General features: G+C 57.3%; 2 protein-coding genes across 9 annotated transcripts in view; one reads left to right on the forward strand and one right to left on the reverse strand.

The window, feature by feature from the left end:
- Positions 1 to 885: 885 nt before the first annotated feature.
- On the forward strand, positions 886 to 22,927 carry PDIA6 (protein disulfide isomerase family A member 6). Its single transcript, XM_008249839.3, has 13 exons — positions 886 to 1,015; positions 7,036 to 7,177; positions 11,122 to 11,179; positions 14,086 to 14,212; positions 16,957 to 17,063; positions 18,135 to 18,265; positions 18,549 to 18,663; positions 18,992 to 19,132; positions 19,367 to 19,451; positions 19,532 to 19,604; positions 20,325 to 20,483; positions 21,982 to 22,078; positions 22,545 to 22,927. Exons 1-13 carry the CDS (start codon positions 997 to 999, stop codon positions 22,611 to 22,613), a joined length of 1,323 nt encoding a protein of 440 aa, XP_008248061.1. The 5' UTR covers positions 886 to 996; the 3' UTR covers positions 22,614 to 22,927.
- ATP6V1C2 (ATPase H+ transporting V1 subunit C2) overlaps positions 21,144 to 23,319 on the reverse strand; it is a 46,435-nt gene continuing 44,259 nt past the window's right edge. For all 8 annotated transcript variants that reach the window (XM_051827826.2, XM_051827827.2, XM_051827832.2 and 5 more), the window contains one exon: positions 21,144 to 23,285. In XM_051827826.2, the coding sequence (XP_051683786.2) occupies positions 23,196 to 23,285 (90 nt within the window). In that variant the 3' untranslated portion in view covers positions 21,144 to 23,195. The remainder of the gene's footprint in view (positions 23,286 to 23,319) is intronic.

The raw sequence follows: 23,319 nt of genomic DNA on the forward strand, positions 1-23,319 counted from the left end.
TCTGCAACGCCAGCATCCCATATAGGCACGCGTTTGAGTCCCGGCTGCTCCACCCAATCCAGCTCCCTGCTGATGCACCTGGGGAAGCAGGGGAGGCTGGCCCGGGTGCTTGGGCCCCTGCACCCACGTGGGAGACCCTGATGAGGCTCTTGGCTCCAAGGCCCAGCCCAGGCTGCTGTGGCCATTTGGGGAGTGAACCAGCGGATAAGAGATCTGTCTCTTCCTGTAACTCTGCCTTTCAAATAAATTAAAAATAAATCTCTGAGATTAGAAAGGAAAAGAAGTGAGTAATCCGGAAAATCTGGGTCAGCCCAGAGGAGGGGACGCCGAGGGGAGGCACAGTGGTCTCACCCTGCAGGCGCCAGATGCTTACAAGACACCGCCCTGCAAGGGGTCCCCGGGGCGGGGACCCTCGGGCCGGGGCTCGGCCACCTGCGTGACTGCCCGCAGTGCGCCCAGCAAGAGATGGATGGAGACCTCGCATTCCAGCACAGACGGTGCGGGCCACGCACGCCCCGCACAGGCGGCTTTAACGTCAATCACTAAGTCGCGGGCGCGCTGGGGGCCCTCAGGCACCGGCGGGGACTACGCCAGCTAAGGTGGGCGGCTGCGGGAAGGCGGGATGCGGGGCGAGAACACCCCGGACGGGCCTCTACCGGAAGAAACCATGCGAAGCCCAAGGGGGCACCCGGGACCGGAGCGGGACCGGAACGCACAGGCCACCTGGCCCCGCCCCCAGAGGCCCCGCCTTCCGCCGCCGCCTGTGAAAAAAAGCCAAACCCGTAACCTCTACCCGGCCGCTTCCCATTGGTTCCGCGAGTGAGCGAAGCCCGCCGCAGCCAATGAGCCACGGCCACGGCGCGGCGGAGCCCTTCCGGCCCCGCCCCCGCGCCGGCGCCGCGCCGCCCGCCGGAGCAGCCGAGGGCGGGACGTGGAGGCGGGGGCGCGGCAGAGCTGAGGCGGCGGCGGCAGGGGCGGCAGGCGCCGGCGCTCGGCATGGCTCGCCTGGGGCTCGGTAGGCGCGGGTCTGCGGCGGGTGGGCGCTGGCCGGGGAGGCTCGGGAGCGACGTCTTCGCCGGGGCGCCGGCGGGGTCCCGTGGAGGAGCCGTGTGGCGGCCCGCGGGCGGTGCGGAGCCGGGCCCGGGGGGCGAGGCGGGAAGGGGCCTCCTTGGGGCGGAGGCGCTGCAGCCCAGCCGGGGGCCGAGCTCCTCGTGCGCCGGGGCCGGAGGCGGGAGCCCGGCTGGGCGTCGGGGGCCGCGGCGCGTGGCTCCCGCGGGCTCTGCGCGGAGCCCAGCCCTGAACGGAGGGAGCAGCGCCCTCCGGAAGCCGCATCGGGCTGCTAAGAGCACCTTCCGTGGGGCGCGAGCAAATGGAGGCCGGGCGCCCGGGGTCGTGTCCCGTGTTCGGGGCCGTGGGCGAAGTTGAGGTCCGGTCCCGCCCGGCGCGCAGGCAGCTCTGAGCCCGCGCAGCCCACACCCACGAGCTGGGTGGCCCTCCCAGGGTGCAGCATTGTAGGGGTGGAGGTCCCGGGGAGCAGTGAGTGAGTGCAAAGGGAGGAGACGACGTGCACGTGCTTGCGATCGGGCGAGGGGGCACGGTGTGCGTGTGTGAGCTGCACCGGGGCCGGTGCAGGTCCAGCCCGGGGCGTGGCTCTCGCTCACCGGTGTTCCCTCCCGCCAGCAGGTGTGAGGGAGACGCGCTGCGGGTGTTGAGTCTGCACAGCTGAAGCTGCCGTGCTGGAGTGGGCAGCCACAGGCCGAGCCGGCCGCTCCGTGGGTCCCGGGTGGGACGTGCCCAGTGCCCGGGGCTCGGCACCCAGCGCAGTGGTGGGTCCCGAGTGGGACGTGCCCGTTGTCCGGGGCTCGGCACCCAGCGCAGTGGTGGGTCCCGGGTGGGACGTGCCCAGTGCCCGGGGCTCGGCACCCAGAGCAGTGGTGGGTCCCGGGTGGGACGTGCCCGTTGTCCGGGGCTCGGCACCCAGCGCAGTGGTGGGTCCCAGGTGGGACGTGCCCGTTGTCCGGGGCTCGGCACCCAGCGCAGTGGTGGGTCCCGGGTGGGACGTGCCCAGTGCCCGGGGCTCGGCACCCAGCGCAGTGGTGGGTCCCGGGTGGGACGTGCCCAGTGCCCGGGGCTCGGCACCCAGCGCAGTGGTGGGTCCCGGGTGGGACGTGCCCAGTGCCCGGGGCTCGGCACCCAGAGCAGTGGTGGGTCCCGGGTGGGACGTGCCCAGTGCCCGGGGCTCGGCACCCAGCGCAGTGGTGGGTCCCGGGTGGGACGTGCCCAGTGCCCGGGGCTCGGCACCCAGAGCAGTGGTGGGTCCCGGGTGGGACGTGCCCGTTGCCCGGGGCTCGGCACCCAGCACAGTGGTGGGTCCCGGGTGGGACGTGCCCAGGGCTCGGCACCCAGCACAGTGGTGGGTCCCGGGTGGGACGTGCCCGTTGTCCGGGGCTTGGCACCCAGAGCAGTGGCAGTCCTGGGAACAGAGCATTATCGGCCAGTGTGGACCTGCTTTGTGTGGAGTGCTTCTCTGGGGGTCTCCAGGGGGAGTGGCTGTTGGCTGCTTTGACGTCGCCAGAGTGGACGCCCCTTCACAGTAGCTGGATTCCCAAGTGTGCACGGTGGCGTTGCCTTCTCAGGAGTTGAGGTCCACGTTCTCATCAGATACCGCGTGTGAGGAGCAGGGGCTTTGTGAGAGCTGGGCAGAATTTAAGACTGAAACCCATCACCATGACTGTGGAAAAAATAGCCCACCCAGGTCCTTGTGGGGCCCGGCGCCGGTGGTCACGCCGGCCCTGGCGTGGAGGACCCTGGCGTGCCCCCCTCGTGGCTCCGGTCTGCTCCTGGGACCTGTGGTGGAGACAGCAGCCTTTCTTGCTGTCCGTGGTTGAGAGGTGGAGGAACCTAATTCCACTGCCCGCCTCTGCCACGGGGCCCTTGAATTCTCCAGGCCTTAGGTTAGAGACGTGGGTTACATAACTGTGTTCATTCTAATGATGTGGCCTTAGGCTAGCTGTCCTCGCTGTCACGGTTTCCTGGCTTATAAAGCAGGCGTGGGGGTGTCTACCCGACCGCCTTCTCACGTGGGTTCCTCTGTGAACTGTGAAGCAGGGCCTGGCACGGTCGTCTGAGTGTGGCTGTGTTGTCTCCCACGAGAGTAAACATCCTAGCTTCTGGGTGGTAGACCAGATGTCAAAAAGCCTCCACAGCCACACACATGCCCTGCACATGTACACGCACCCCCCCGGTAAGGTTCTCCTAAGGAAGGGGCCATGTCCATTCTTCAGGGCAGGGGAAAGCAGGAGAATATTAGCCACTGAGCTAATGGCGAAACACAGAAAACATGAAAATCAAGATTGTCAGCATGGTTCCACCATTTAAAAAGGTTCCACTGGAAGTAATAAATAACCCATGATAGTTACTTAAATGGAAAATGTCTTTTTTTTTTTTTTAAGAGTTACTTATTTGAAAGGGTTGCAGCTGTTCATTCCCCAAATGGCCTCACAGGCCAGGGCCAGACCGAAGCCAAGAGCCAGGACCTTCCTTTGAGTCTCCCACGTGGGTGCAGGGGCCCAAGAACCTGGGCCCTCCTCCACTGCCTTCCCAGGCACGTTAGCAGGAAGCTGGATCGGAAGTGGAGCGGCGGGGACTCGAGCCAGCGCCCACATGGATGCCGCCCTGCAGGCAGCGGCTCTATCTGCTGCGTGGTGGCGTTGGCCCACTTTTGAAAGTTTCACGTTAGGCTCTGAGGTCTTTTCAACCTGTAATCAATATGAGAGGAGTAGTGGGGTTTGTTGATGTTTTTGTGCCTTTACCGAGTCTTGGAAACCAGCGTTCCGTAAGTGCTGCCAGTTGGACAGCGTGTTGTCCAGGGCGCAGTCCCGCCCTGCTGGGTCCCCCCTTTCTCTTCCCCACCTCCTCCTCTCCGGGGCTCCCTCTCCCCCGACTCCAGGCGTTTGTTAAGGTGTCCCCTGGACCTCATCTGCAGCCTCTCACACTCGGTGCTTCTGCCTTCCATGCCCATCTTGAAGAAGAAACCGCACTTACTCCCCACGGAATGCTGGCTGGCACTGCTCTCACTCTGTGGCATGTTCGCTCCTCCTCTGCCCACCGGCCACTGCCGAGTCTCCCCCTCCGCCACCTCACCAGGGCACCCAGTGTGGTCTCTGTGGTTCAATCCAATCTCCGTCTTCCCACCTCTCCCGCTAGCATTGGTCAGTGTGGCCCGTCCCGATACTGCGCTCTGGATAACCCCCCAGGCCATTGTCCACAGTGCAGCGGCACCAATGCTCCTAGAAAGCAAGTCTGTCCAGCCCGTGTGTAATAACCCTCCTCTGGCTTCCATCACTCTGATCCCCTCAGTCCCGATGACGGCTGCCGTGTGGACGGTTCAGATGCAGTGGCTCTGAGTAATGTGATTGTTCACGCCCATGGCAGACCGAACCATTTTTCTCAGGGGCACTGACTGAGGGCAGCTTGGGAAGAGGAGTCAGAGTCGCTCTGCCCTTCCCGGCTACACGTGGGACCGTGGGTGGGCCGTGGGCTCCTCCGCATTTACATGTCTGACCACTATCTGTTGCTGGCTCATAAGGCTGTGAAAGATCCAGTGGTACAGTGGATTGGAAAGGGAGTTGAGGGAAGATTCGGCAGTTAAGTCAGCACCGGTGCCCTCCTTCTGGGAGTGTTTACAGGCAGGCCATTCCCAAATCTTGCGGTTCTGCTTGGGAAGCCAGCGTGTGAAAACAGGCCTGGGATGGCACTGCCTGCCCTACAGGCATTCCAGACTTGCTTCTGATTCACTGTATCAACCATTAAAGGAAAAGACACGATCTTCACAGAGCTGAAAAGACAAGGATAGATAGAAATTTCTTTTTTTTCTTTTTTTAGATTTATTTATTTATTTGAATGTCAGAGTTAGAGAGGGGAGAGACAGAGAGAGAGAGAGAGAGCTTCCATCCGATGGTTCACTCCCCAATTGGCCACCGCATCCGGAGCTGAGCTGATCCGAAGCCGGGAGCTTCCATGTCTCTCATGCAGGTGCAGGGCCCAAGGACGTGGGCCATCTTCTGCTTTCCCAGGCCATAGCAGAGAGCTGGATCAGAAGTGAAGCAGCCAGGACTTGAACTGGTACCCACATGGGATGCCCGCACTGCAGGTGGCGGCTTCTCCCTCTACGCCACCGTACCGGCCCCTAGAAATTTATTTAAGATCTATTCAATCTAAAAACCAGCATCATACCAACGGGAAAACATGTTTGTTAAAGTCAAGAAAAAGCCAAGGACACTGCATTATTTATCATTGTCCTGGAGGTAATTAGAAAACATTTAAAAATATTAAAGGGGGTAGAATTTTGATAGTATTGTCAGCTCAAACTGAGTTCTTAAAATACGCGTTCAGAATTTGTTTTCCTGTATGGAGACTGTAAATTGCATTTGATTTCTTAGAGCAGCCAACAGAAAGACACTTGATCACGGTGTGGGAGCACCACGCTGTTAATGCCGCGGCAGGCGCAGGCCTGTTTGTCTCGCGGCCAGGACGCCTGCACCGTGTCAGGGCCTGGGCGCCGCACTGACTCCCGCTCCCGGCTGAGGCGACCCTGGGACGCGGTCTCTGCCACCCTGAGGGAGACTTAGGGCTGAGTTCCTGGCTCCCGGCTTTGGCCCCAGTGCGGCCCTTGTCATTGTGGGCGTGTAGGGGTGTTCCAGCAGGGGACGCTCTGTCTGTTCCAGCGCTCACTCTGTCCCTGTCTCCCTGTCTCTGCCTCTCAAGAAACGTCCGCATACGCAGTAGGCCACATCCTGCGTGTGTAAGGTCGCTCACGTGAAACTGTGTAGTTTCGTGTCCTTCATTCCGCGACGCTGGCAGTGCTTGATAGCTGCTGTGGGTGGTGGTGGTAGACGTGAAAACACTTGGGGGGTGGGCTGTGGCGCAGCAGGTAAAGCCACTGCCTCGACACCGGCATCCCATACGGGTGCCAGTTCCAGTCCCGCTGCTCCATTGCCAACCCAGCTCCCTGCTAATGCGCCTGGGAAGGCAACAGAAGGCGGCCCAAGTCCCTAGGCCCCTGCACCCACTTGGAAGACCCAGATGAAGCTCCTGGCTTCCGCCTGGCCCATCCCCAGCTGTTGCAGCCATTTGGGGAGTGAACCAGCAGATGGAAGCACGCATCTTTCTCTGGCTCTGTCTCTGCCTCTCTGAAGCTCTGCCTTTCAAGTAAATAAATCATTTTTAAAAAATAAAGTCTATGAGGACAGTACTATTTAAAAATATAAATACTTATAAAAACAGTTACTGCTGGGGCTGGTACTGTGGTGCAGTGGGTTAAAGCCCCAGCCTGCAGTACTAGCATCCCATAGAGGCGCCAGTTCGAGTCTCAGCTGCTCCACTTCCAATCCAGCTCTATGCTATAGTCTGGGAAAGCAGTAGAAGATGGCCCAAGTCCTTGGGCTCCTGCACCCACATGGGAGACCCGGAGGAGGCTCCTGGCTTCGGTTCGGCACAGCTCCAGCTGTTGTGGCCATCTGGGGTGTGAACCAGTGGGTGGAAGACCTCTCTCTGACTCTACCTCTCTGTGTAACTCTGTCTTTCGAATAAATAAAGTAAATCTTAAAAAAAAAAAAATAGTCATTGCCCTTGGAAAAGTCACGTCCAGTAGGACAGACAAGTGATTGGGTTTTCCCCTCAAAGACGTGTGCAAATGAGGCAGGTGAGTGACACGCGGAGGGCCGTGTGGATTGCCCGATGCAGCCTCTCCATCCGTGAGATGACCATGGGGACAGCCGCTCCACGGGGTGGCTAAGGATGGAGATGGTAACTCGTGAAAAGCTCCAGGAACACTGCGTGGTGAGGGTGAGGGTGAGGACAGCCTGTTGTCAGCGCTGCCTGGGCCAGGGCGGTGCCGGGGCTCGGCTGCAGCCAGGAGGGCACGGGACAGAGCCTCCCTCCATGTGAGGCCTTAGTCGCGGAGCCCTGGGTGCCCAGGTGTCCATGCTGGAGCCGTGAGCCCCCGCACTGACCGCGTGTGTGTTTGTCCTCCAGGTTTGGTGAGCTGCACCTTCTTTCTAGCTGTGAACGGTCTGTATTCCTCTAGCGATGACGTCATCGAGCTAACACCATCGAATTTCAACAGAGAAGTCATTCAGAGCGACAGTTTGTGGCTCGTAGAATTCTACGCCCCATGGTAAGTACAATAGAGAAATTGGGGGAAACACTACATGAAAATCTAATTTTATTTAGTCATTTGCTTTGCCTGGCTTCCAGTTTGCTTGCAAAGTAGAAGAGAGAGATGGGAACCTCCACAAAAAAAAATGCTGAGTCTGTTAAAGGCCACAAGACTGAGTTGGTGATAAAGGTTGAAGTAGCTCATTGTCATGAGAAAGAAGAAAAAACCTTATTTTTAAAAAAAGATTTATTTGTATTTGAAAGGGAAAAGAACAGAGCGAGCGAGCTTCCATCTGCTGGTTCACTCCCTAAATGCACACAGCAGCAAGCACTGGGCCAGGAACTGCACCTGGGTCTCCCATCAGGGTTGTAAGGTCACTGTCTACTGGCTTCCCAGCTCGTTGGCAGGAAGCGGGATCAGAAACAGGGTAGCCAGGACTTGAACCAACACCCCGATCCCACTTAACCTGCTGTGCCACAATGCCAGCCCCTGAAACCTTAACAGTTTTAAGATCTCTCCTTATGATGAGGTAGTGGGTTAAGGATGGAAAGAACACTGATTTGGGAGCAGGTGTTTGGCACGGCGAGTAAGACAGCCTGCATCCCACATCAGAGTGCCTGGCCTTGAGGCCTGGCTCCGCTTCCAGTCCAGCTACCTGCTCGTGCACACCTCGGGAGGCAGTGGTGATGGTCAGCCAAGGACTTGGGTCACTGCCACCCAGGAGGAGACCCATGTTGAGCTGGCTCCTGGCTTTGGCTTGGCCCAGCCTGGGCTGTTGGAGGCATTTGTGGATTGAACCTGCAGAGGAAGCACGTGTTCTCTCTCTCTCCCCTCCTTCTCCCTCCCTCCCTCCCTCCCTCCCTCCCTCCCTCTCTCTCTCTCCCTCCCTCCCTCTCTCACCTGCCCCTCAAATTAAAATCTTTCTCTTTTTGAAGTGATACCAGACAGCATAATTGGAAAGGCAGAGTCTGGATCCGCAGGGGTGACTGTTGCTGTACTTGGAGTTCACTTGCTGGTGCTGTGGGTTAGGAGACGTCTGTCTAAGCAGGCACTTCTAGCCACTTCCTGTGTCTGCAGTCCCGTGAAAGCCTTGGCTTCCTCCTCAGAGTGAAGGTTTTGTGTGTACGATGTGTAGCAAGCAGAATCACAAAGGAAAACTAGGAGTGGAAGTGCGGCTGCTGAGGTACTAGGGTGAATCCTGATGTGGGAGCAGCACGCGTGGAGCCTCCCTTATCCCAGGTGGCTGGGGCCAGAGGGGCTTCAATTTGGGGGTTTGGATTTTGGAATGTTGGCATGGGCTTTGTTGGCTGAACATCCCTAATCCAAAGACCAGAATCTGGGGAGTTTGAGACACTGCACGAGTTTCCGATGCCGGGTTTTCAGGTTAGGGACGCTCACCCTGTACTTCCTACTGAGCAGTCAGTACCAGCAGCCGGCTGCAGGCCCAGCCGTTGTAATCCTAAAGTTACGTGCAGAAGGGATTATTTTAAAAAAGATTTATTTATTTCAAAGAGTTACAGAGATGGAGAGACGTAGGGAGAGAATCCTTCCATCCGCTGGTTCACTCCCCAAGTGGCTGCAACGGCCCAGGCTGGGCCAGGGGGAGCCAGGAGTTCATCCAGGCCTCCAGCTGTGTGCCGGGGCTCAAGGACCTGGGCCGTCTTCCGCTGCCGTCCCAGGTGCATTAGCAGGGAACTGGGTCGGAAGTGGAGCAGCTGGGACATGAACCAGCATTCACATGAGATGCCTGCCTCACAGGTGGCGGCTTTACCTGCTGTGCCACAACGCTGGCCACATAAATGATCTTCAAAGATATCCCCGGTGGTCATGATGGTAATCAGAGAATAGTTGTGATTTTTGTTTTAGTACTAACCAACTATAGAATACTGTTTAGAGTCATAATTGAAAGAAATCCTAAATTTCAGTTATAGGTTAGTGAAATTAAGGGATTTTCCCCCCATTCAAGGTCTTAAATGTTTAGCCACCAGTCCCTTGGGAATTTGGCCTGCATGTGGTCCAAGTCAGAGCTTGCGTTATGTTGACATGGCATTATGATCTGCTTGTACCTTCCCTTGACACTCGGAGTGAGGGGTGTGAGCTGTCATGGCGTCTTAAAACTTGAGTCCCCTTTTCATAGATAAACTAGACTTAAGGGGCGCAAAGCTCTGTAAAAATTACGGTCAGGATTCTGAGCATCCCCAGGGCGACAGGATATACTGTGCGTAAACAGGTGCAAGCAGCGTTCCCACGTGCCCCTGAAAGGTCTGGCCTCGTGGTCTGTGTTGGGGGTGTGGGCATTTCATGGGGACTGGACGTCAGGCACTGGCGCTGGGTGGCTGTGTGATACACGGTCAGTTTCTTCCCTGCCTCCATTTCATCCTCTGTGAAAAAAAATACTGATGCCGTCTTCAGTGTTCTGCCAGTTAAACAGAGTCTACAGAAAGTGTGCATCTTGGTGCCGGCACATGTTACTTGCTTGTTAGGTCCTTAGAGACCTAATTAGAAGAGAATTTGCTTGGTTTAAAAAAAAAAAAAAAAAGCACTGGGCCCCATGTTGTGGTGAAGCAGGCAGAGCTGCCGCCTGCAACGCTGGCATCCCGTCCGGGTGCTGGTTCAAGACCCAGCTGCTCCCTACTAATGGCCTAGGAAAGCAGCAGCAGGTGGCCCGAGTGCTTGGGCCCCTGCATCCACGTGGGAGGCTCTGATGAAGCTCCAGTCCCAGCCACTGTGGCCATCTGGGGAGTGAACCAGCATATGGATGGTCAGTCTCTGGGGCCCCTCCTCCCACCCCCCTGTAGCTCTTCCTTTCAAATAAATTAAATGAATCAAGTTATCTATGAACAAGTGAACTGTGGTATTTGCATATGATGGATGTGGCACAGTCATGACAATAAACACCTTGATGAATGTCGGAAACGTAACAAGGGTGTGACCAAAGGGTATGATGTGTGATTTTTCATGGTAGTTTAAGTACTAGGACCTCACAGGGTTAAGTTTTTCTTTGTGTTCTTGTCTCCCTCCCCCGGGTCAGGCACACCTGCTGTCTACCGCATACGCGCACATACACACACCAATGGCTCACAACTTGTTAGGCTTCTAACTCGGGTTTATTTGAGCATGTTGAACTGCCAAGGGGTGTTCAGATGTAAACACAGGAGACGGGCTAGATGCAGTGTCCATGAAGTGAAAAGGTCCATTTACATCGGGGATCTCAGACCTCATAGGTCTATCAGCAGTAGAACTTCCGGGATGCACATTTTGGGACGGGCGTGAGCCTGGCAGTTAGGATCCCTGCGTCCCACACTGGAGAGCCTGGCTTCAGTTCTGAGCTCTAGGGGCAGTGGGTGATGGGCGGGTGGTCGGGTTGCTGCCCAGTTCTGAGCTCTGGGGGCAGTGGGTGATGGGCGGGTGGTCAGGTTGCTGCCCAGTTCTGAGCTCTGGGGGCAGTGGGTGATGGGCGGGTGGTCGGGTTGCCGCCCCCCACAGGGAGTCTTGGGTTGAGTTCCTGGCTTCCAGCTTAACCCCCCCCCCCCAACCATTGCAGGCACTTGGGGTGTTACCCAGCCAGTGGGTAATCTGTCTGTCTGTCTGTCTCAAGTAATACAGGTTCCTTCTCCAGGAGCTCTGGTTTCTTGGGATCCAGGAACCTGCTTTTTGCCTTCCATAAGCTCCACGCGTTGAGGCGACTGGCCCTGACGCGTGGAGGGGAGTGTTCACGGCTCACGGTTTACTTCAGCTTGTGAACAGGGTTTAGTGGGTCAGTGATTGGAAGCTTATCTATTAGGGTGCTGTGTAAAGCGATGGTCAGCAGTAGTACGGTGCCCCTGGGGCCCTGAGGTGTTCTGTTTGTGCCTGACCTCCTGCAGATGCACGATGCCATGCAGGAGGCCACGGTGTGCCTGTTAGAAACTGCAGAGAGCAGTCTTCAGTTTTCACCTTCTTTGTGTTTTCTCCCCCACAAGGTGCGGCCACTGCCAGCGGTTAACGCCAGAGTGGAAGAAAGCGGCCAGTGCCTTAAAGGTGAGTCTGACCTGGCGGCGTCCCCGCGGCTCAGCAGGTACGCAGGTGGTGGCTGTGGACGTAAGAAGCTGACTGCCTCGTAGGGTTGAAAACATGGTTCTGTTGCCAACAACTTGTAGGGAACGTGGGCAGAATATCTATTTTATTTTATTTTACTTCGACGGATCTGTTTGAGAAGCAGAGAGCATGCTCCCATCGGCTGGTTCACTCTTCAGATGCCCACAACACGCCGGAGGCTGCAGTCAGTTCAGGTCTCCCACATGGGAGGGATCCAACCATTGGCACCGTCATGGTCTCCCAGGTCCACATAAGCAGGAAGGTGGGGTCAGGAGCCAGAGCTGGGTCTTTTTAAGAAAATTTGTATTTAATAAATATAAATTTCATAGGTACAGCTTTTGGATTATACCAGTTCTTCCCCCCATAACCACCCTCCCACCCCTACTCCCATCCCATCTCCTACTCCCATCCCATTCTTCATTAAGATTCATTTTTAATTATATACAGAAGATTAGCTCTATACTGTATAAAGATTTCAACAGTTTGCATGCACACAGACACACAAAGTATAAAGTACTGTTTGAGTACTAGATTTACCATTAATTCTCGCAGAGAGCCTACATGGAGAGTAAGTGCACAGTGACTCCTGTTGATTTAACAATTGACACTCTTATTTCTGACGTCAGTAATCACCTGAGGCTCTTGTCATGAGCTGCCAAGGCTGTGGAAGCCTCTTGAGTTCACAAACTCCAGCCTTATTTAGACAAGGCCATAATCAAAGTGGAAGTTCTCTCCTCCCTTCAGAGAAAGGCACCTCCTTTTTTGATAGTCCCTTCTTTCCACTGGGGTCTCACTCACAGAGATCTTTCATGTAGGCCATTTTTTGCCACAGTGTCTTGGCTTTCCAGGCCTAAAATACTCTCATGGGCTTTTCAGCCGGATCCAAATGCCTTAAGGGCTGATTCTGAGGCCAGAGTGCTGTTTAGGACATCTGCCATTCTATGAGTCTGCTGTGTATCCCGCTTCCCATGTTGGATCGTTCTCTCCCTTTTTTATTCTATCAGTATTAGCAGACACTAGTCTTGTTTATGTGATCCCTTTGACTCTTAGTCTATCGTTATGATGAATTGTGAACAGAAATTGACCACTTGGACTAGTGAGATGACATTGGTACATGCCTACTTAATGGGATTTGGAGTCCCTTGGCAAGTTTTTAGCTTTAGCCTTAGGGGTAAGTCTGAGAGGGAATGTGTACATTGCCTCCCTCTCTTATTCCCGCTCTTACTTTCTACAGGGATCAATTTTCAGTTGGATTTAAATACCTAAGAATAATTCTGTGTTAAGAGTTCAACCAATGGTATTAAGTAGAAAAAGAAATAGTAAAAAGAATAAAATAGTAAGTTGTTCCTCGACAGTCAGGACAAAAGTTGATCAGGCATTGCTTCTCATTGTGTCAGTTTCACTTCTACAGGTTTCCTTTTTGGTGCTCAGTTGCCACAGATCAGGGAGAACATATGGTATTTGTCCCTTTGGGACTGACTTATTTCACTCAGCATGATGTTTTCCAGATTCCTCCATTTTGTTGCATTTTGTTACCGCTGTGTAGTATTCCATAGAGTACCTTTCCCATAATTTCCGTATCCAGTCTTCCGCTGACGGGTATTTAGGTTGATTCCATGTCTTGGCTGTTGTGAACTGAGCTGCAGTACACATGGAGGTGCAGACAGCTCTTTCATTTCCCTTGGGCAAATTCCCAAGGGTGGGATGTCTGGGTCACATGGTAGGACTAGATTCAGGTTTCTGGGGTATCTCCACATTGTCTTCCAAAGTGGCTTTCCCGGTTTGCATTCCCGCCAACAGTGGACTAGGGTGCCTTTTCCCACATCCGTGCCAGAGCTGGGTCTCAGACCCACTCCTGTGTGTACCGTAGCTGTCTTTCCTAGGCTGCCTCTACAGCGTAATTTTGTTTTTGTTTTTTAAGATTTTATTTTATTTATTTGACAGAGTTACAGACAGAGAGAAAGAGAAAAATTAGGTCTTCCTTCTGTTGGTTCACTCCCCAAATGGCTGCAACGGCCGGAGCTGCGCCGATCCGAAGCCAGGAGCCAGGAGCTTCTTCCTGGTCTCCCACACGGGTGCAGGCACCCAAGCACTTGGGCCATCCTCCACTGCCTTCCCGGGCCACAGCAGAGAGCTGGACTAGAAGAGGGGCAACCGGGACAGAATCCGGCGCCCATATGGGATGCCAGTGCTGCAGGCGGAGGATTAACCTAGTGCGCCGCAGCGCTGGCCCCTGCAGTTTGATTTTCATATCGCATATTTCTGCACATCGTGTTTCCTGGGAAATGTCCTAACTGGAGTTGGGTCTGCGGGTTCTGGGAGCGGCAGGCTTCCCTCCACAGACCTCGTCCGTCTCTCTGTGAAGAGTGTCTCTGGTTCCAAGGCTGACGCCCTCACAGGATCTGTGTCGCCTTCACCTGCCTTTTATTACCTTTACTGCATGGATCTGATGATGGATTCATATCTGATCTTGTTCCAGTTGAAAGAAAAACAGATATCTGGGGCCAGTGTTTGGCACCGTGGTTAAGGTGCCGTTGAGACAGGCGCATCCCCTGTCGGAGCGCCTGGTTCCAGGCCCAGCTCGTCCCCTCCAGCTGGTTCCTGCACTGCAGGCCCTGGGAGGCAGCAAGCATGGCTCCGGTATCCGGGCCCCCGCCACCCATGTCAGAGACCAGCTCAGCCTTGGCTTGGCCCAGCCCCAGCTCCGGGGGCGTTTGAGGGGTGAACCAGCAGATGAGAAAAAGTCTGTCCTTTGTGTTTCTCTGCCTTTCACATAAAAAATTAAACTTTTTAAAAATGTAAAGGTTAAAAAGAAAACAAAAGTAGATACTTCTTCTGTGTTTCCACAGGATGTTGTAAAAGTCGGTGCAGTTGATGCAGACAAGCACCAGGCCCTGGGAGGTCAGTATGGGGTGCAGGGCTTTCCGACCATCAAGATTTTTGGAGCCAACAAGAACAGACCAGAAGATTATCAGGGTGAGTGCTTCCCCGACTCCTCTGTTGCCCTGGTGAGCCAGAACCCAGGATTTCTGCCTCGGTGGCACTCTGGCCCACAAGTTCCACAGTCTTTTTGTGCCTGAATTTCCTTAAATGGAATTTCTATAAATTGTAAGGTGAGATCCCTACCCCATCTTGAATTCTGAAAGATTTTTTTTTAAAGATTTATCTTTGTTTATTTGAAAGAGCGACAGAGAAAGCTCTTCCATCCACTGGCTCACTCCACAAACGGCCACAACAGCCAGTGCTGGGCCCAGCCATGGTTAAGAGCCAGTGGAGCTGGCGCTGTGGCACAGAGGGTTACAGCCTCAGCCTGCAGCACCGGCCTCCCATATGGGCGCCGGTTCGAGTCCCAGCTGCTGCTGTTCCAATCCAGCTCTCTGCTATGGCCTGGGAAAGCAGTGGAGGATGGCCCAAGTCCCTGGGCCCCTGCACCCGCATAGGAGACTGGGAAAAACTCCTGGCTCCTGGCTTCAGATCTGCTCAGCTTTGACCATTGTGGTCATTTGGGGAGTAAACCAGCGGATAAAAGACCTCTCTCTTTGGCTCTACCTTTCTGTAACTCTTGTCTTTCAAATAACTAAAATAATTCTTTAAAAACAAAAAGAGCTAGGAATTCCATCCCAGTCTCCTACCTGGGTGGCAGCCAAGTACTTGGGCCGCCTTCCCAGGCGCCTTGGCAGGAAGTTGGACTGGAGACGGAGCAGCTAGGACTAAAACTAGGGCTCCGACGTGGGATGCCGTTGTGGCGGCGGCCCGACCTGCTCTGCTGCGGTCTGGAGGGTTAACGGCGCCGTCCTTCGTCTCCCCCAGGCCCGTGCTGCCTTGGCTCTGTGGAGCGGTCGGTGTTCTGTGCCACCCTCTTGTCTTTCTCGCTCTTATTACTTAATATTTCATGATGGTCAGAATTGATTTCTCACTCAGCTCTCCTTCCAAAGCTGTAGCATGGCAACGTGAACGAGAAGGCCCGGTGACTTGCAAGTTGAACCGTCTGTAGTTGGAGAGAGGGAAAGACAGGCAGATCCGCCATCTGCTGGTGTACTGCCCAGACGGCAGCAAAGGCCAGGCTGGACCAGGCTGGAGCCAGGAGCCAGGAGCCCCTTCCAGGTCTCCCACGTGACTGGCAGGGGCCCAGGCACTTGGACCACGTCCCACTGCTTTCCGGGGCCATCACAGGGAGCTGGATGGAGATGGAGCAGTTGGGACTAGAACTGGCGTCAGTATGCGCTGGCTGCGGTTGCTTTTGCACTCGGCAGAGCTGCGTGGTGGCCGTGGACAAAGAGGCCCCCGGAGCGGAGAATAGCTCCACCTGGCCCTTTGCAGAGAACACGTCCAGCCACTGTCCTGAGTGGGAGACGCTGGCTTTCCCGGGGCAGCATGTTTCCTGCTAGACTGGTTCAGAGGACGGTGGCACTGGAAGGAGCCGGGGCAGGATGGCCTGCCCTCGTGTGTGGTCAAGGCCCACCCAGGATGCCATCCGTGTTGCTGTGTGGTCCCCAGCGAGCCACCGGGGGTTCCTGCCCACTGGCTGTGGCAGCAAACCCCTGTTCGTTCTGCCATACAGTCAGACCCGTGGAAAAGCTTGATTATCAGTCAGAAAAGCTGTGAGAGATTGCAGGACAGTTACAACAAGTGTACTGTGATAAAGGCTGCGTGAATGTGGGCTCTTCACAAAAAGTCAAGACAGATGTTGGCATTCAGGCCGTGGGCACGTGGAACGGCAGGGAAGGGGGAATGTATTTGAAAGGCAGAGTTAGAGCGATCTTCCATCTGCTGGTTCACTCCCCAGGTGGCTGCCACCAGCCGGGACTGGGCAACCCAAAGCCAGGGCTTCATCCGGGTTTCCTGCACGGGTGGCAGGGGCCCAAGGACTTGGGCCATCTTCTGCTTTCCCAGGCACATTAGCAGGGAGCGCAGTCGGAAGTGGAGCAGCGAGGACTTGAGCCAGTGCCCATATGGGATGCCAGCTTAACCTGCTGCACCACAGTGCCTGCCCCATTGGCCATTGCCCTTCAACTAAATGAAATGAATAATTCAAAGTTGTAGAGACAGAGCCATTTTCCATCTGCTGGTTTGCTCCCCAAATGGCCACAATGGCCATGGCTGGGCCAGGAGCCAGGAGCTTTTTCTGGATCTCCCACCTGGGTGCAGGGACCCAAAGACTTGGGCCATCTTCCACTGCTTTTCCAGGCCATTAGCAGAGAGCTGGATTGGAAGTGAGCAGCTGGGACTCTTTACTGGCGTCTATTTAGAATGTGGCACTACGGGCGGTACCTTAGCCCACGATGCCGCGGCGCCAGACCCAGGTCCATGCATTTTAATTCAGGCTTGTTACTTCCTACATTAGGATTCAACTCAGTTTAGCAGTGTTTTCAGCAAGATAGCAGAAAGAGGGAGAAGCCATCGTGGGCTGCTTGCATCACAGTGCCTGGGTTTGAGTCCTGGCCACCCTCTGCACGCCTCCCTGCCAGTGCACGTGCGGGGAGACCAGTGGTGGCCCGGACAGCTGCGTCCTGCCAGCTGTAGATGCCGGCGCACGCGCACCCTTGGGAAGTGCTCCCGCGTGAACACTTGTGTTGCTGCAGGTGGTCAACCTCAGGTGAGCCTGTCAGCTCTGGAAACGCGAGTCCGCGGAGCGCCCGAGATGGCGCGCGGGCTGCAGGCTGGGCCGGGGCTGGGCTGGGGCTGCCTGTCCCTCCTGACCTCTCCTCTCCACCCTGCAGGGGGCAGGACCGGCGAGGCGATTGTGGACGCCGCACTCAGCGCCCTGCGCCAGCTTGTGAAGGACCGGCTCGGCGGCAGGAGTGGCAGCCACAGCTCCGGAAGACAGGTGAGGCCTGAGGGCCACTGTCGAGCCTGGCAGCAGGCTCCCGTAGGAAGGCGTCACGTTTCACTTAAACCGGTGGACTTTCCACCAAAAGACAGCAGGTGTCAGGTCCCTCGATCGGCAGCGTGCCAGCGTGGTCGCCGCGGGATCACCAGTGCCTGAGCCGGTTTGCCAGGACTGCAGTTCAGGCTGCGATGGGCTTCCCCGGCCAGGGCTGAAACGAGGGTTTGCACTGCGCTCCAGGTCCCAAGAGCTGGGCTCGGGAAGCCCGCGTGCCTCGGGATTCCAGAGGGGAGGCGGATGGCGCAGCACTGCTCCAGGTCGACCGGGCAGGCCGCGATGGAGCTTGGACAAGCTCTGCTTTGTGTGCGTGGCAGTCAGGAAGTTGTCCATAGTGGACAGGGAAGGAGAAGCGTATCGTCTGTATTGATTAGAAAGACCGCTCCCATCCCCCAAACGCACACTGCCAGCAGGGCTGGACCAGGGCAGTCCTAGGAGGTGGGAACGCGATCTGGGTCTCCCGTGTGGGTAGCAGGAGCCTGAGAGACTTGTGTTGTCACCACGGTCCTCCAGGGTTCACATTAGCAGGAAATGAGTCAGAAGTCAGAGCCAGGAATTAAACGCAGACCCTCCAGTACATGTGGTCCAGGCCTCCTGACCACCGGACCAGGTGCCTGTTCCTGCATTGGCACTTCAGATGCCCGGATATGGATCATGTAGCTTAACCGTGATGCGTGTATTTTACTGAAAGGCGTTAGCGTACAGGTGTATAAAGAATGGTTTCTGACTCCTAGAAGGCCGTAAACCCTGCTGTTTTATAGACAGCTCACCCAAAGACTGCACGCTCCTGCCCTTTTTACGAAACTTAGACGTGGAATGCATACACCCGCCTTGCCCCTGCCCCAGGCAGAGCTTATATGAAGGATGCCCTCAATTTGAAAGTTTTCCTAGTGTAGTCACAAAGAAAAACTGGAAACTCCCTTCTAACGTCCAGGCGAGCGCTGTTCTGTGTGTAGACTGGAGAGGGCTGTTTGGGGCCGCGCTGTCGTGTGACACCTTCTGTCCTGACGACAGGGCAGAGGCGACAGCGCAAGTAAGAAGGATGTGATTGAGCTGACGGATGACAGCTTTGATGAGAACGTCCTCGAGAGCGACGACATCTGGATGGTTGAGTTCTACGCGCCTTGGTGTGGACACTGCAAAAAGTAAGTGCTTTCTCGCGTCGGCTGTGTGGCCCGGGCTTTTAGTCCTTGCTCTAGCACGTTTTGGAAGACCTCCTGCAGAGGACTGACTGAGGGACACAGGACACCGGCGGGCGCACGGCAGCTTCCCGGTCGTGTGTGCAGAGCAGGGCTGGTGGTGTCCGATCTGGGAAGGGCCGGGGCGCCATGGTTCTCCTCTTCCGGCGAGACACCACTGGCACAGGCCCGTGGCGGTGTCCACGCTGCTGGGTGGAGTGCACGCTTCAATGCAGCTGTTTTTCTGTAGCCTCGAGCCAGAGTGGGCTGCCGCAGCCACCGAGGTCAAAGAGCAGACGAAAGGGAAAGTGAAGCTGGCGGCCGTGGACGCCACCGTGAACCAGATGCTGTCGAGCAGATACGGGGTGAGTGCGCGCCCAGGCTCCTCTGCCGTCCGCGGCCTCATTCCGTAGAGCAGGCCTGTGAGGCAGGAGGAGAGGGGGCCGCCCCCGCTGGGAGCGAGTGGAAGCCAGTCCAGTACGTCGGGACTGGGGTCTGGGCGCTCTTCAGTACCAGCCTCCTCCCCTGAGCACGCGCCCTGTGTTAGCTCCACGCCCAGCCCAGTGACAGGCGCCCTGGGAACAGGTGATCCAGCCTGCGCAGGCACTGTGGTCGACTCCTGCGCGGCGGTCCTGGCAGCCGGGAAGATTGTGGTGTTTCTAAGTTGATGTTTTTACTCTAATTTTTTACTAGATTCGAGGATTTCCTACAATCAAGATATTTCAGAAAGGCGAGTCTCCTGTGGACTACGACGGTGGGAGGACGAGGTCCGACATAGTGTCCCGGGCCCTGGATCTGTTCTCCGACAACGCCCCGCCCCCGGAGCTGCTGGAGGTGAGCACCTTGGCCCTGTGCAGCCAGGAGATGTGGCGTGGGGGCACTGAAGTCCGGCCGTGCCCAGCCAGTGTGGCCGACAGACTGCACACTAGCGCCTCCGCCCCACCAGACACGGCTTCTCCCCGGGCGGCACTGCTGTGTCTGGAGGAGGAAGCCGGCTCTGGGAGGGTCTGTGTGCAGGGGCGCTGGGGGCCTGCGGCCTCTCAGCCGGGCTTGTCTTGGGCCCCGCAGATCGTCAACGAGGACGTGGCCAAGAGGGCGTGTGAGGAACACCAGCTGTGCATCGTGGCGGTGCTGCCGCACATCCTAGACACAGGTGAGCCCGGCACAGCCTCCCCCGGCTGCTCCCTGGAGCCGGCCGTGACTCACCTGGGGAACTCCCTGTCTCTCAATCAGGAGCTGCAGGCAGAAATTCGTATTTGGATGTTCTTCTGAAGTTGGCCGATAAATACAAAAAGAAAATGTGGGGGTGAGTAGCCGAGCTTCCCGTCTCGGGGTCACGTGGGTGCGAGGCTGCCGGGGAGCGCGCTCCGTGGTGCCTGCGGGAGGTGGCCGTGGGGCTGTGCCTGTGTAGCTCGGGGGTGACGTGGCTGTCCTGCAGGGAGAGAGCAGTGCGCGTGCTCGAGTGCTCCGCACCAGCGTCAGAGGGCTCATTTGGTGGGTGGGCGGCTGGGCTTCCAGGCCAGCTCTAGGGCAGCTTTGGCGGCCAGAGAACAAGGAAGAACGGTGGCTCCTGGCTCAGCGCTGGGCGGGCTGGATCCCTCTGTCTCCTTCCCGTCTATCTTCATCCTCGACACCCAGCGTGGGAAAGCGGTGCCTCCGCGCGGCCTCACTGCTCCGCTGGGTCAACACATAATGAGTTCCTCCCACACACGAGTGTGCAGAGCGGCCCAGACGCCTCTGGTGGGGCGTGCGGTGAACGGCAGGGAAAGGGCCTGCAGGTTTGGGGGGCTGGGACCGCACAGCCTCTCCTCCTGTGCTGCACCACAGACGTGCGGGCCGCCGGGAGCTCTGGCCCGAGCGAGGAGTGCGTCTCAGCTGCCTTCTCAGGCCTCGCTTGGCTTTGCTTTCTGCATTCGTGCCATCCCACAAAGCACAGGAGGCGCCCTTTCTTGTTGTGCAGGCCTGCAGTTAGAGCCCAGCTAATGTGAAAGACCTCTGTGCCCTCAACAGCCGCCTGCTTTCCTAGGTGGCTGTGGACAGAAGCCGGGGCGCAGGCGGAGCTGGAGTCGGCGCTGGGCATCGGCGGGTTCGGGTACCCTGCCATGGCAGCCATCAACGCACGCAAGATGAAGTTTGCTCTGCTCAAAGGGTCGTTCAGCGAGCAGGGCATTAACGAGTTTCTCAGGTGAGTCTGCTGCTCGGGTCAGGTGTGGTGTCGGGTTTGGAACCAGGTGTGTGCAGTCGTGCACTTGAAACCAGAGAGTCCGGGCTCTCACATCCCCGTTTCTGGGGAGCTACCCTGCACAGCGGGTGCCCCCACACCGCCCTGCCTGCCACTGCGTGGCCCTGGGCTCCGTCCAGTTCTCAGCCCCGTCTCCCCCAGTCCTGTCCAGTGTGCTAAGTGACACGGTTTCCATTTCTTGGAAATGGGCATCTTAGGTCACCCCCCCAGTGTGCAGACCCAGGAGCCAGCTTCTAGAGCCCTCGGTCCTACTCCGCGCACCCTGGGGTGGACCTAACCCTGCTGGGCAAATACAAGGCACTGACTGGCCTCACGCGATTCTGGGCCCAGGCCTCGCTCTCTTCCTCGTCATCTCCCTGCTGCCGTGCACCCTCCCCGCCTGGCGCACAGCCGGGGGCTGTACCGTGCAGGCAGCCTCCTCAGCGTGGGGGAACAGACCCTGGCCCGCCCCTCCCGCACCTCCGCCCTCTGGTTTGACGAGAGCCGGCCTCCTGGAGGGGCGCTGGAGATTGGGAAGTGGAAGCCAGACGGACAGGACCTGGGGCTGGCTGTCAGCCATCGCACTGAGGTGTTCCAAGTTGATAAAATGACAACATCAAAGCATTTGTTTTAGAATCTTTGTAGTTTAGATCCATTTGTTACAAAACTCAGGAAAAATGTAAAGTAACAAGGTTTCTTTCTTTTTTTTTTTTTAAAGAAAGCCATTAAACAGCATGGAGATTTCCAAATATGTACAAAGTAGACCAGGCTGACAGCAGGTGCCCACCAGTGGCCAGACTTTGTCACCCACTGCTCTGGTCCATTCCGTCTCATCTGTAGGTGTTTCCACAGGTGTCCCGTCAAAGCTTTCAGCAACAGGACATCGTGCCTAGAAAGCAGGCTGAGATGTCACCCATCCCCTAGTTTCATGTGGAGTTCATCTCCCAGTGGGCGCACTGGAACTGCTAATGTTTACAGGTGTTTGCATAGAGTAGTCCGGTGCCTGCTAAGGTTGCGAGCGTCCGAGTTCTTCTCCAGCCCAAAGCAGGGTGTCCAGACCTTGGATCACGTGGATCCATGGACTTGCTTATTCCGGCTTCAGTGACTTAAGTTTCTGGGGGTTGTTGGATGAACCCCACGGACTTGCAGCAGTAGAGTGTTTGGCTTTGGCCTCCCAGCCCCCGGTCAGCACGGGGCTGCGGTGCCCTCAGGCTGCGCGCCGGCTCTTGGGAAGGCTGGCGGCGCTGCCGGGCGAGGAGCGTCTGGGAGACACGGGCGGCCTGCGGGGTGACTGCATCTCGGCAGAGCGCCCTCGCTGGCAGCGACTGGCTTGATGGTAGACCTCGGCTGGCGTCACTGCTGGTCTGCAGAGACTGGGCGGCGAGCGGCCTCAGCGCAGGCGCACTTCTCCAGGGGGCCGGCGGCTGTCCATCCATCGTGACCGGTTCCTCTTTCCCCCCAGGGAGCTGTCCTTCGGGCGTGGCTCCACCGCCCCTGTGGGAGGCGGGGTCTTCCCTGCCATCAGTGTGCGAGATCCGTGGGACGGCCAGGACGGCGTGGTGAGTGCTGGGAGGCCGCGCGGCGGGGTGGGCGGCCTGCCTTGCTGCCCTGCGCCGGGGAGCCCTGCAGGGACCGCTTCCCTGAGGCACTGCCGCCTCGCCTGGAAGCGCCGCATGGCACAGGATGTCCCTGACGCACATCCAGGATGAACTGCCGTAGAGGTCACCTCCCCGATCGTCCGCCCCGGGCAGCGTTCAGCCAGGCGTGCGCTGGCTCCGCGCTGGGGAAGGCAAAGCTGTAGCATTCGCTTCTGCGCGGGTCTGCCCCCGCCCACCGGGCGGCCCTCGGCTTTGCGCTTCAAAGGCGGCGGTGACGTATCTGCGCTTAGCTCTCCGTCTGTAACAGGTGCAGGACGCGGGAGACTGGCTCGTGACCGGAGCCTTCCAGAGCTCCCGAGCCGCCTCGGGGGTGGCTGCGTCCCGGGGTGCCCCCGCCTGCGGGGCTGACGGTGGTTTCTGTCCACAGCTGCCCGTGGAGGACGACATTGACCTCAGCGACGTGGAGCTCGACGACTTGGAGAAGGACGAGCTGTGAGGCGCAGCAGCGGTGAAGGGGCGCCCCCCCCCCAGGAAGTCGCTCTGGATGGCCATTACAAACACTGCACCAGTGAACTTTTGCGTCTCAAGAAACACTGAGAAATTCTATGAATTGCTGTAGCCAGTGCAGGACTGTGCGCGGTCACGTCACGTCGAGGACAACAGGGCTGCCGCCCGCCCTCCCCGACTGCTGCTGGGATGTCTGAGGCTGTTTCTTACTCGTAGGGTTTTTTTTAATGTGATTCCTTCATTTGAATATTAATGGCTTTTTCCATTAAAGAATAAAACAATATTTTGGACAGTGCTGATAAATGTCTGAACTTAGTGTCCACCTCCTAAGCCAGGGCCTGACGTGACGCCCGACGGCACCGTGCGCCGGCCCCGGGGCTCCGGCTCTCCGTGCTCACCCGCCTCAAACTCCCGCCCGGACAGGCGGGGCGGCGGGAGTCTCAGACACAGGGCGATGGAGCTGCGGAGTTGGGAGTTCAGAGGACCGGGCGTTTCATTGTAACTAAACTCGGCTAACTGGCGTGAGCAGCGTCTCTGGAGACCTCTGCCCCAGGCGCCTGCGCGCCGGCCGCTAGTCGAGGAGACCGAGGTCGATGTGGAAGTAGACGTACGGGAAGTAGTCCTGGTTACTCAGCTGCAGCCCCGGGATCTCCACGGACGCCTGGGCAGGAGACAGGCTCTGAGCCACGCGTGGG

The sequence above is a fragment of the Oryctolagus cuniculus genome, chromosome 2 (assembly GCF_964237555.1).
Source record: "Oryctolagus cuniculus chromosome 2, mOryCun1.1, whole genome shotgun sequence".
NCBI lineage: Eukaryota > Metazoa > Chordata > Mammalia > Lagomorpha > Leporidae > Oryctolagus > Oryctolagus cuniculus.